The sequence below is a fragment of the Anomaloglossus baeobatrachus genome, chromosome 7 (assembly GCF_048569485.1).
Source record: "Anomaloglossus baeobatrachus isolate aAnoBae1 chromosome 7, aAnoBae1.hap1, whole genome shotgun sequence".
NCBI classification, from domain to species: domain Eukaryota; kingdom Metazoa; phylum Chordata; class Amphibia; order Anura; family Aromobatidae; genus Anomaloglossus; species Anomaloglossus baeobatrachus.
In genome coordinates this window covers 296776092-296789468 of record NC_134359.1, presented here as the reverse complement: position 1 = coordinate 296789468, position 13377 = coordinate 296776092, and the positions used below count along the sequence as shown (strand labels likewise).

Below are 13377 nucleotides of genomic sequence, written 5' to 3'. Positions count from 1 at the left end.
AAGAATCCTGGAGCCGTCTATCAGAGACTCAGGTGAGAGGAGAGATATATGGAGTTATATTAGAATCCTGGAGCCGTCTATCAGAGATTCAGGTGAGAGGAGAGATATATGGGGTTATATAAGAATCCTGGAGCCGTCTATCAGAGACTCAGGTGAGAGGAGAGATATATGGGGTTATATAAGAATCCTGGAGCTGTCTATCAGAGACTCAGGTGAGAGGAGAGATATATGGGGTTATATAAGAATCCTGGAGCCATCTATCAGAGACTCAGGTGAGAGGAGAGATATATGGGGTTATATAAGAATCCTGGAGCCGTCTATCAGAGATTCAGGTGAGAGGAGAGATATATGGGGTTATATAAGAATCCTGGAGCCGTCTATCAGAGACTCAGGTGAGAGGAGAGATATATGGGGTTATATAAGAATCCTGGAGCCGTCTATCAGAGACTCAGGTGAGAGGAGAGATATATGGGGTTATATAAGAATCCTGGAGCCGTCTATCAGAGACTCAGGTGAGAGGAGAGATATATGGGGTTATATAAGAATCCTGGAGCCGTCTATCAGAGACTCAGGTGAGAGGAGAGATATATGGGGTTATATAAGAATCCTGGAGCCATCTATGAGAGACTCAGGTGAGAGGAGAGATATATGGGGTTATATAAGAATCCTGGAGCCATCTATGAGAGACTCAGGTGAGAGGAGAGATATATGGGGTTATATAAGAATCCTGGAGCCATCTATGAGAGACTCAGGTGAGATGAGAGATATATGGGGTTATATAAGAATCCTGGAGCCATCTATCAGAGACTCAGGTGAAAGGAGAGTTATATGGGGTTATATAAGAATCCTGGAGCCGTCTATCAGAGACTCAGGTGAGAGGAGAGATATATGGGGGTTATATAAGAATCCTGGAGCCGTCTATCAGAGACTCAGGTGAGAGGAGAGATATATGGGGTTATATAAGAATCCTGGAGCCGTCTATCAGAGACTCAGGTGAGAGGAGAGATATATGGGGTTATATAAGAATCCTGGAGCCGTCTATCAGACTCAGGTGAGAGGAGAGATATATGGGGTTATATAAGAATCCTGGAGCCGTCTATCAGACTCAGGTGAGAGGAGAGATATATGGGGTTATATAAGAATCCTGGAGCCATCTATCAGAGACTCAGGTGAGAGGAGAGATATATGGGGTTATATAAGAATCCTGGAGCCGTCTATCAGACTCAGGTGAGAGGAGAGATATATGGGGTTATATAAGAATCCTGGAGCCGTCTATCAGAGACTCAGGTGAGAGGAGAGATATATGGGGTTATATAAGAGTCCTGGAGCTGTCTATCAGAGACTCAGGTGAGAGGAGAGATATATGGGGTTATATAAGAATCCTGGAGCCATCTATCAGAGACTCAGGTGAGAGGAGAGATATATGGGGTTATATAAGAATCCTGGAGCCGTCTATCAGAGACTCAGGTGAGAGGAGAGATATATGGGGGTTATATAAGAATCCTGGAGCCATCTATCAGAGACTCAGGTGAGAGGAGAGATATATGGGGGTTATATAAGAATCCTGGAGCTGTATATATCAGAGACTCAGGTGAGAGGAGAGATATATGGGGTTATATAAGAATCCTGGAGCTGTATATATCAGAGACTCAGGTGAGAGGAGAGATATATGGGGGTTATATAAGAATCCTGGAGCTGTATATATCAGAGACTCAGGTGAGAGGAGAGATATATGGGGGTTATATAAGAATCCTGGAGCTGTATATATCAGAGACTCAGGTGAGAGGAGAGATATATGGGGGTTATATAAGAATCCTGGAGCTGTATATATCAGAGACTCAGGTGAGAGGAGAGATATATGGGGTTATATAAGAATCCTGGAGCCGTCTATCAGAGACTCAGGTGAGAGGAGAGATATATGGGGATATATAAGAATCCTGGAGCCGTCTATCAGAGACTCAGGTGAGAGGAGAGATATATGGGGTTATATAAGAATCCTGGAGCCGTCTATCAGAGACTCAGGTGAGAGGAGAGATATATGGGGTTATATAAGAATCCTGGAGCTGTCTATCAGAGACTCAGGTGAGAGGAGAGATATATGGGGTTATATAAGAATCCTGGAGCCGTCTATCAGAGACTCAGGTGAGAGGAGAGATATATGGGGTTATATAAGAATCCTGGAGCCATCTATCAGAGACTCAGGTGAGAGGAGAGATATAGGGGGCTATATAAGAATCCTGGAGCCATCTATCAGAGACTCAGGTGAGAGGAGAGATATATGGGGTTATATAAGAATCCTGGAGCTGTCTATCAGAGACTCAGGTGAAAGGAGGGATATATGGGGTTATATAAGAATCCTGGAGCCATCTATCAGAGACTCAGGAGAGAGGAGAGATATATGGGGTTATATAAGAATCCTGGAGCCGTCTATCAGAGACTCAGGTGAGAGGAGAGATATATGGGGATATATAAGAATCCTGGAGCCATCTATCAGAGACACAGGAGAGAGGAGAGATATATGGGGGTTATATAAGAATCCTGGAGCTGTCTATCAGAGACTCAGGTGAGAGGAGAGATATATGGGGGTTATATAAGAATCCTGGAGCCATCTATCAGAGACACAGGAGAGAGGAGAGATATATGGGGGTTACATAAGAATCCTGGAGCCGTCTATCAGAGACTCAGGTGAGAGGAGAGATATATGGGGTTATATAAGAATCCTGGAGCCTTCTATCAGAGACTCAGGTGAGAGGAGAGATATATGGGGTTATATAAGAATCCTGGAGCTGTCTATCAGAGACTCAGGTGAGAGGAGAGATATATGGGGTTATATAAGAATCCAGGAGCCGTCTATCAGAGACTCAGGTGAGAGGAGAGATATATGGGGGTTATATAAGAATCCTGGAGCCATCTATCAGAGACTCAGGTGAGAGGAGAGATATATGGGGTTATATAAGAATCCTGGAGCCATCTATGAGAGACTCAGGTGAGAGGAGAGATATATGGGGTTATATAAGAATCCTGGAGCCTTCTATCAGAGACTCAGGTGAGAGGAGAGATATATGGGGTTATATAAGAATCCTGGAGCCATCTATGAGAGACTCAGGTGAGAGGAGAGATATATGGGGTTATATAAGAATCCTGGAGCCATCTATGAGAGACTCAGGTGAGATGAGAGATATATGGGGTTATATAAGAATCCTGGAGCCGTCTATCAGAGACTCAGGTGAGAGGAGAGATATATGGGGGTTATATAAGAATCCTGGAGCCGTCTATCAGAGACTCAGGTGAGAGGAGAGATATATGGGGTTATATAAGAATCCTGGAGCCATCTATCAGAGACTCAGGTGAGAGGAGAGATATATGGGGGTTATATAAGAATCCTGGAGCCATCTATCAGAGACTCAGGTGAGAGGAGAGATATATGGAGGTTATATAAGAATCCTGGAGCCGTCTATCAGAGACTCAGGTGAGAGGAGAGATATATGGGGTTATATAAGAATCCTGGAGCCATCTATCAGAGACTCAGGTGAAAGGAGAGATATATGGGGTAATATAAGAATCCTGGAGCTGTCTATCAGAGACTCAGGTGAGAGGAGAGATATATGGAGGTTATATAAGAATCCTGGAGCCGTCTATCAGAGACTCAGGTGAGAGGAGAGATATATGGGGTTATATAAGAATCCTGGAGCCATCTATCACAGACTCAGGTGAGAGGAGAGATATATGGGGTTACATAAGAGTCCTGGAGCCATCTATCAGAGACTCAGGTGAGAGGAGAGATATATGGGGTTACATAAGAGTCCTGGAGCCATCTATCAGAGACTCAGGTGAGAGGAGAGATATATGGGGCTATATAAGAATCCTGGAGCCATCTATCAGAGACTCAGGTGAGAGGAGAGATATATGGGGTTATATAAGAATCCTGGAGCCATCTATCAGAGACTCAGGTGAGAGGAGAGATATATGGGGTTATATAAGAATCCTGGAACCGTCTATCAGAGACTCAGGAGAGAGGAGAGATATATGGGGTTATATAAGAATCCTGGAGCCGTCTATCAGAGACTCAGGTGAGAGGAGAGATATATGGGGTTATATAAGAATCCTGGAACCGTCTATCAGAGACTCAGGAGAGAGGAGAGATATATGGGGTTATATAAGAATCCTGGAGCCGTCTATCAGAGACTCAGGTGAGAGGAGAGATATATGGGGTTATATAAGAATCCTGGAGCTGTCTATCAGAGACTCAGGTGAGAGAAGAGATATATGGGGTTATATAAAAATCCAGGAGCCGTCTATCAGAGACTCAGGTGAGAGGAGAGATATATGGGGTTATATAAGAATCCTGGAGCCATCTATCAGAGACTCAGGTGAGAGGAGAGATATATGGGGTTATATAAGAATCCTGGAGCTGTATATATCAGAGACTCAGGTGAGAGGAGAGATATATGGGATTATATAAGAATCCTGGAGCCGTCTATCAGAGACTCAGGTGAGAGGAGAGATATATGGGGTTATATAGGAATCCTGGAGCCATCTATCAGAGACTCAGGTGAGAGGAGAGATATATGGGGTTATATAAGAATCCTGGAGCCATCTATGAGAGACTCAGGTGAGAGGAGAGATATATGGGGTTATATAAGAATCCTGGAGCCTTCTATCAGAGACTCAGGTGAGAGGAGAGATATATGGGGTTATATAAGAATCCTGGAGCTGTCTATCAGAGACTCAGGTGAGAGGAGAGATATATGGGGGTTATATAAGAATCCTGGAGCCATCTATCAGAGACTCAGGTGAGAGGAGAGATATATGGGGTTATATAAGAATCCTGGAGCCGTCTATCAGAGACTCAGGTGAGAGGAGAGATATATGGGGTTATATAAGAATCCTGGAGCTGTCTATCAGAGACTCAGGTGAGAGGAGAGATATATGGGGTTATATAAGAATCCTGGAGCCATCTATGAGAGACTCAGGTGAGAGGAGAGATATATGGGGTTATATAAGAATCCTGGAGCCTTCTATCAGAGACTCAGGTGAGAGGAGAGATATATGGGGTTATATAAGAATCCTGGAGCCATCTATCAGAGACTCAGGTGAAAGGAGAGTTATATGGGGTTATATAAGAATCCTGGAGCCTTCTATCAGAGACTCAGGTGAGAGGAGAGATATATGGGGTTATATAAGAATCCTGGAGCCGTCTATCAGAGACTCAGGTGAGAGGAGAGATATATGGGGGTTATATAAGAATCCTGGAGCCATCTATCAGAGACTCAGGTGAGAGGAGAGATATATGGGGGTTATATAAGAATCCTGGAGCCATCTATCAGAGACTCAGGTGAGAGGAGAGATATATGGGGTTATATAAGAATCCTGGAGCCGTCTATCAGAGACTCAGGTGAGAGGAGAGATATATGGAGGTTATATAAGAATCCTGGAGCCGTCTATCAGAGACTCAGGTGAGAGGAGAGATATATGGGGTTATATAAGAATCCTGGAGCCATCTATCACAGACTCAGGTGAGAGGAGAGATATATGGGGTTACATAAGAGTCCTGGAGCCATCTATCAGAGACTCAGGTGAGAGGAGAGATATATGGGGTTACATAAGAGTCCTGGAGCCGTCTATCAGAGACTCAGGTGAGAGGAGAGATATATGGGGTTATATAAGAATCCTGGAACCGTCTATCAGAGACTCAGGTGAGAGGAGATATATATGGGGCTATATAAGAATCCTGGAGCCATCTATCAGAGACTCAGGTGAGAGGAGAGATATATGGGGTTATATAAGAATCCTGGAGCCGTCTATCAGAGACTCAGGTGAGAAGAGAGATATATGGGGTTACATAAGAGTCCTGGAGCCATCTATCAGAGACTCAGGTGAGAGGAGAGATATATGGGGTTATATAAGAATCCTGGAACCGTCTATCAGAGACTCAGGTGAGAGGAGAGATATATGGGGCTATATAAGAATCCTGGAGCCATCTATCAGAGACTCAGGTGAGAGGAGAGATATATGGGGTTATATAAGAATCCTGGAGCCGTCTATCAGAGACTCAGGTGAGAGGAGAGATATATGGGGTTATATAAGAATCCTGGAGCTGTCTATCAGAGACTCAGGTGAGAGGAGAGATATATGGGGCTATATAAGAATCCTGGAGCCATCTATCAGAGACTCAGGTGAGAGGAGAGATATATGAGGTTATATAAGAATCCTGGAGCCATCTATCAGAGACTCAGGTGAGAGGAGAGATATATGGGGTTATATAAGAATCCTGGAGCCGTCTATCAGAGACTCAGGTGAGAGGAGAGATATATGGGGTTATATAAGAATCCTGGAGCTGTCTATCAGAGACTCAGGTGAGAGGAGAGATATATGGGGCTATATAAGAATCCTGGAGCCGTCTATCAGAGACTCAGGTGAGAGGAGAGATATATGGGGTTATATAAGAATCCTGGAGCCATCTATCAGAGACTCAGGTGAGAGGAGAGATATATGGGGTTATATAAGAATCCTGGAGCCATCTATCAGAGACTCAGGTGAGAGGAGAGATATATATTGGGTTATATAAGAATCCTGGAGCCGTCTATCGGAGACTCAGGTGAGGGGAGAGATATATGGGGTTATATAAGAATCTTGGAGCCGTCTATCAGAGACTCAGGTGAGGGGAGAGATATATGGGGTTATATAAGAATCTTGGAGCCGTCTATCAGAGACTCAGGTGAGGGGAGAGATATATGGGGTTATATAAGAATCCTGGCGCTGTCTATCAGAGACTCAGGTGAGAGGAGAGATATATGGGGTTATATAAGAATCCTGGCGCTGTCTATCAGAGACTCAGGTGAGAGGAGAGATATATGGGGTTATATAAGAATCCTGGAGCCATCTATCAGAGACTCAGGTGAGAGGAGAGATATATGGGGTTATGTAAGAATCCTGGAGCCATCTATCAGAGACTCAGGTGAGAGGAGAGATATATGGGGATATGTAAGAATCCTGGAGCTGTCTATCAGAGACTCAGGTGAGAGGAGAGATATATGGGGATATATAAGAATCCTGGAGCTGTCTATCAGAGACTCAGGTGAGAGGAGAGATATATGGGGATATATAAGAATCCTGGAGCCATCTATCAGAGACTCAGGTGAGAGGAGAGATATATGGGGTTATATAAGAATCCTGGCGCTGTCTATCAGAGACTCAGGTGAGAGGAGAGATATATGGGGTTATATAAGAATCCTGGAGCCTTCTATCAGAGACTCAGGTGAGAGGAGAGATATATGGGGTTATATAAGAATCCTGGAGCCATCTATCAGAGACTCAGGTGAGAGGAGAGATATATGGGGTTATGTAAGAATCCTGGAGCCATCTATCAGAGACTCAGGTGAGAGGAGAGATATATGGGGATATGTAAGAATCCTGGAGCTGTATATCAGAGACTCAGGTGAGAGGAGAGATATATGGGGATATATAAGAATCCTGGAGCCGTCTATCAGAGACTCAGGTGAGAGGAGAGATATATGGGGTTATATAAGAATCCTGGAGCCGTCTATCAGAGACTCAGGTGAGAGGAGAGATATATGGCGTTATATAAGAATCCTGGAGATGTCTATCAGAGACTCAGGTGAGAGGAGAGATATATGGGGTTATATAAGAATCTCGGGAGCCATATATCAGAGATTGTTTCCTATAGCTGCCGCCGTTCACAAATTAAAGGCGGTGGACAGGATTTGGTTTGACACACTGTATAGGAATCCCAGGAGCCATGTATCGGAGACTGTTTTCTTTATTGCCTCTCATAGACTGCTCTCTGTGCCCCCTCAGACTGTGTCCTTTTGCCCTCAGTTTGTTACTTACCTTTCACCAGTCTTAGCCCACAGCTGTAATCGCCTTTGTATCTTCTTTATATAGAAACCATTAGGAAAAAGACTCTTCCTCTTCCTGTCCACTCACAACATCTGTGTCACGCTGTACTCTGAGATGTACAATAGCAGTAGAGTGCAGTAATGTGGGACTGAGAGGATTCCTGAAACTATCTGAGAAGGTAGTTAGCTGGTAAACCACTAGGGGGCGTAAAAGTGGAGGAAACGTATGAGCAGGGAATTCCCTAGCAGAGGTAATACTAGTCAAGCCCACCAGATGGCAGTAGAATCGTCAGAAAGCCGTGTCACAACATGAGGTCTTGTAAGTACACAAGGGCAAAGTCTAAACATAGTCAGAGGGAAGCAAATAGTCAGTAGTCGGGAAATCAGAGCCTAGAAGCGAGGGGGAGTGGGAAGACAAGACAGAATTAAGGTAAACAGATAAGGAACGAACAGGGAGACAGCGGGAGAGACACTGATGGAAACAGACAACAGAGGAGGTTAACAGGTCAGGTGAACACGGAGGTCAGGAGGGGGCAGGGCAGACAACAGGTCACTCAAGAGCAGAACACAGCAGAGCCAGAAGTATCACTGGCGAAGTCCAAGAGAAACAGTGCCCTAATAAAGCAGCCTGACCTCCAGAATGAGGCAGGAAGGATTAACTCCTAAAGTGACCTGCATCAGAAGTGAAACTAAAAAAAAGGCTCAGCTCCAGCTGAGCCAGGAGTCAATCATGACAATCTGGTTATCAGCTTTGCTTTCTACTAATGGTGATTTTATCTGTGTTTTCTTTCTCTGCGGTGAAGGATTTTGTCGTGTTATTTTATTGTTATCAAAGATCCAGCATTGTTTCTTCTAGTTGCTTTTTGCCACAGAAAACTGAAGTTCCTAATTATATATCTACAGTACAAACCAAAACTTTGGACACACCTTCTTATTCAAAGAGTTGTCTTTATTTTCATGACTCTAAAAATTGTAGATTCACATTGAAGGCATCAAAACTATGAATGATAACATGTGGAATGAAATGCTTAAAAAAGTTTGAAACAACTGAAAATATCTCTTATATTCTAGGTTCTTCACAGTAGCCACCTTTTGCTTTGATTACTGCTTTGCACACTCTTGGCATTGTCTTGATGAGCTTCAAGAAGGAGTCACCGGAAATGGTTTTCCAACAGTCTTGAAGGAGTTCTCAGAGATGCTTAGCACTTGTTGGCCCTTTTGCCTTCACTCTGCGGTCCAGCTCACCCCCAAACCATCTGGATTGGGTTCAGGTCTGGTGACTGTGGAGGCCAGGTCATCTGGCGTAGCACCCCATCACTCTCCTTCTTAGTCAAATAGCCCTTACACAGCCTGGAGGTGTGTTTGGGGTCATTGTCCTGTTGAAAAATAAATGATGGTCCAACTAAACGCAAACCGGATGGAATAGCATGCCGCTGCAAGATGCTGTGGTAGCCATGCTGGTTCTGTATGCCTTCAATTTTGAATAAATCCTCAACAGTGTCACCAGCAAAGCCCCCCTACACCATCACACCTCCTCCTCCATGCTTCACGGTGGGAACCAGCCATGTAGAGTCCATCCGTTCACCTTTTCTACAAAGACACGATGGTTGGATCCAAAGATCTCAAATTTGGACTCGTCAGACCAAAGCACAGATTTCCACTGGTCTAATGTCCATTCCTTGTGTTCTTTAGCCCAAACAAGTCTCTTCTGCTTGTTGCCTGTCCTTAGCAGTGGTTTCCTAGCAGCTATTTTACCATGAAGGCCTGCTCCACAAAGCCTCCTCTTAACAGTTGTTCTAGAGACGATAAGGTGTGTCCAAATGTTTGGTCTGTACTGTACATATTTCATTGTTTCCACGTTTCTTTACTGTTTTGCCTTAGTTTGACCTTCTTCCTTTTATCATTTATTATAATGCCTGTGATGACTTTTAATTTTTGAAAAATCCTCTTTGTGCCACACAGGAACAGGAACGGACGGACGAGGACAAAGAAATGTCACAAAACAGAAGCCAACCTTTGCCACACAGGAGACATGAATCACCGTGAAATCTGAGGAAACTTAATGTCGGGAGAAAGATCACAATATAATCAATATTACAATATAATATTTCTCAAAAAATGTCATGAAGAGAATGAAGGGTTTAGCTGCCACAGCCGATCACTGAGCTCAGTGGCCCATGCCATTTATTCTAGAAGAGCCATTGAGCTCAGTGGTTGTCGGTGATGTGAGTTGTAGTCGTGATGTAATCACTGCATTCTGTAAACAACGATCGGGGCAGCGGCAGAGAGGCAGCACCTCCATAGATGAGTAACCTGGGGGCTTGTTATTCCATTTCTATACAAACGTTTGGTGACATAAAAGGTTACCCTGGGAAACCCCTTTAACCCCTAAACAGAAAATGACGTACCTGTATCTCAGTGCTGGGGTATTTACGGTAAGTGTGGAGAGGGCTCAGGAGCTGCACTCTGTCTGCACACAGAAAATGCCGCCTATATTACATAACTGCCATCAGTCATTAACAGCATATGATGGAACTGAGCGTCAATTGCTGCTGTTAATCATTTAGTTGCTGCTGTCATTGTCTGATAGCAGAATTTATATGTAGTAGTTGCAGATGTGATCTCCAATATTACCGCGTCAGTAAAGGTTAATTCTGTCAAAATATAAAATGAATTACCCTGCACTACTGTGTAAAAAGAAACAAGAATATATAGAAAAGCCAGAATTTCGTTTTTATCAGTCACCACATCACTCTGAAGTAAAATTACAAAACTACAATAAAAAGATTAAAATGTCGTATTTACCCAAAAATGACATTAATGAAAACGTCAGCTCACCAAAATAAAATCATGGCTCTGCCACCGGTGAGCCGGTGCATGCATCCTCTTCTCGGGGGTTTTTGGTCTCATGGGAGGGGCTTGTTCCACCCTGCCTCGTTCCGGAGGTCGTGCCGCCATATCTTGGTGCTATTATCTCCGGTACACCGCCAGTAATAGTTACTGCTCTGCAGTGTGCTACTGGTACCTGTGAGCCTGACTCTGATCCGTCCCGACTCCCAGCTACCTCTTCATGACCTGTGTACTCCCTATACTGATTGTCATTCCCATGCTCCTGACCCCGGTCCCGTTTTTTGTCTCCTTAGGGCGGCGTTACACGGGACGATATATCGTGCGATCGCACGAGCGATCGCACCCACCCCCGTGGTTTGTGCGTCACGGGCAATTTGTTGCCCGTGTCGCACAAAGTCGTTTACCCCCGTCACACGTATTTACCTCTCGAACGACCTCGCTGTGGGCGCCGAACATCCTCTTCCAGAAGGGGGAGGGACGTTCGGCTTCACAGCGACGTCACACAGAGGCCACCCAATAGAAGCGTAGGGGCGGAGATGAGCGGTACGTAACATCCCGCCCACCTCCTTCCTTCTGCATTGCCGGCGGGATGCAGGTAAGCTGTGTTCGTCGTTCCTGGGGTGTCACACGTAGCGATGTGTGCTGCCTCGGGAATGACGAACAACCGGCGCGCAGAAGGAGGAACGACTTTATGAAAATGAACGACGTGTCAACGAGCAACGATAAGGTGAGTATTTCTGCTCATTCACAGTCGTTTGTAGCTGTCACATGCTACGACATCTCTAACGATGCTGGATGTGCGTCACGGAATCCGTGACCCAGACGACATATCGCCCGATATATCGTAGCGTGTGACGCCGCCTTTAGTCCTGTCTTTTTGACCACCGGTCCCATGCCGTGTCTCCACCTCCTTCCGGCAACTGACCTTGGTTACGATCCCCGACTTCGGCTTTGTTTTGCCCTTCTACCTTTGACGTTACTTTTTGGCTTTCGACCACTTTGCTTCCACCTGTTAACGGATTGCTGTCTCCCCAGTACTGACGAGACATCCTGGTATAAGACTTTGGTTAGCTGACTATTCTTATATATCACTCTCTTGTGGGTTTTTTGCTAAATGCATTTTGGAGCTGCCTCTCCGACTTGCTTCTGTGCCCACCACAAGCAGAACATGACAATGTTCTTATAAAATAGTGTCAAAGGGTATTTCTGCAGAGCAGCCGTAACACACTCCCCTGAGGATCCGAGTGTGCTACTAAAACTTGTGTTGGGGTTATTACTTATTTTTTTACTATGATATTTTATAAAAGATACTTTATATTGAACGCTTTAATATAATTTCAGATATAAATTGTGTTAGTGATAACTCTGAAATGACTGTAACTATTATTCTCTCTATAACGGGATCATATTTCACAGCACTTTACAATCGGAGAAGAAATAAAATGACAAGAAACCAAAGCAAATGTCTGATAAAACAAAAGGAGACAAGTCCTTGTCCAAATGACCTTGCAATCTACGCCTGTGAAGACCGAGATTTTTTGAGTTTTCCATTGGAAACCTTTGCAGGATTCGCTCCTTCTCTGGGGGGATTTTGGTGAAGTTTTTTTTGTTTCCTGATAGGATTTATGAAAAAAAAAATTTTTCACCTTTTGATTGGACAGTGCGTATTTTGGAACAGATTCCATCAGGAGCTGCTTCATGGAAGTAACATGCAGTTTCTTTTTTCAAAATTAGGCATTTTTCAAAATCTGATTTAGGGTAAAAAATACTAAAAAAAAATGAATACAGCAAAGTGGTTTTACTATAGAAATAAGCAAGAAAATTCTGTTGAGCATTTTTAAACAATTTTTTTTAGGCTGTGTACAAAACTGATCAAAACCTTGGAATTTCCACTCTGAAAACTCAACAGGAAGCCTAACATAAATATAAGTGCCAAAACCCTGGATGTCAGAGGGTGAAAGCGCCTCTCGTGCACATGAAGAGGTTTTTTATTCAGTTTCTGCATCAGATTTTTGTCTGTAAAATACATGTTAAATATCAATGTGGGCGCTTTTTAGGGATTTTTTTCACCTTCCTCAGGTTAAGCAGATGTTGATTACAATTTCTACTTCCCGAGTGGTGGAGGAACATATGGGCCAAAATGTAACACAACCCCCCCCCCCACTACCACCACCACCGTTTGGATTTTTATCCTTTATTGTGGAATTACAGCAGATTTTTTTTTATCACTGATTTTGCAGTAATGTTATAGTAAATCTTCATCACAATCCACCACTCAGACTCGCGGACGTCCCAGTGGATTTGACAGAAATGTAATGTTCGCACCTGTGTAAATCCAACTCAAAACTCTGCTCTTTGCTTTGGTTGAATCACGTTTTCTCCATCCACGCCATGTATCTCTGTAATATCAGCCAATAAAGCGTGTGCAGCCTCATATATGTAAAACGTTACTAGGTGAAGCCCGAAGTGTCTTTATCTTTGCATGGTCTCTTTATTCAAGGTTTTCATATGAATACAATGTTCTTGATATGAGCCAATACTTAAAGGGAATCTGTCACCAGATTTTTTCTGCCTAATCTGAGAGCAGAATAATGTAGTGACAGATATCCTGATTCCAGCGATGTGTCACTTATCGAGTTGCTTGCTGTAGTTTTGATAAAAACACTTA

General features: G+C 43.8%; 1 protein-coding gene across 1 annotated transcript in view; it reads left to right on the top strand.

Moving 5' to 3' along the window:
* Positions 1–13159, top strand: part of LOC142245624 (uncharacterized) — a 64504-nt gene extending 51345 nt beyond the window's left edge. Inside the window, exon 12 of the mRNA XM_075318504.1 lies at positions 9822–13159. Coding sequence (XP_075174619.1) covers positions 9822–9895 — 74 coding nt within the window. The 3' untranslated portion in view covers positions 9896–13159. The remainder of the gene's footprint in view (positions 1–9821) is intronic.
* The last annotated feature ends 218 nt before the right edge of the window (positions 13160–13377 follow it).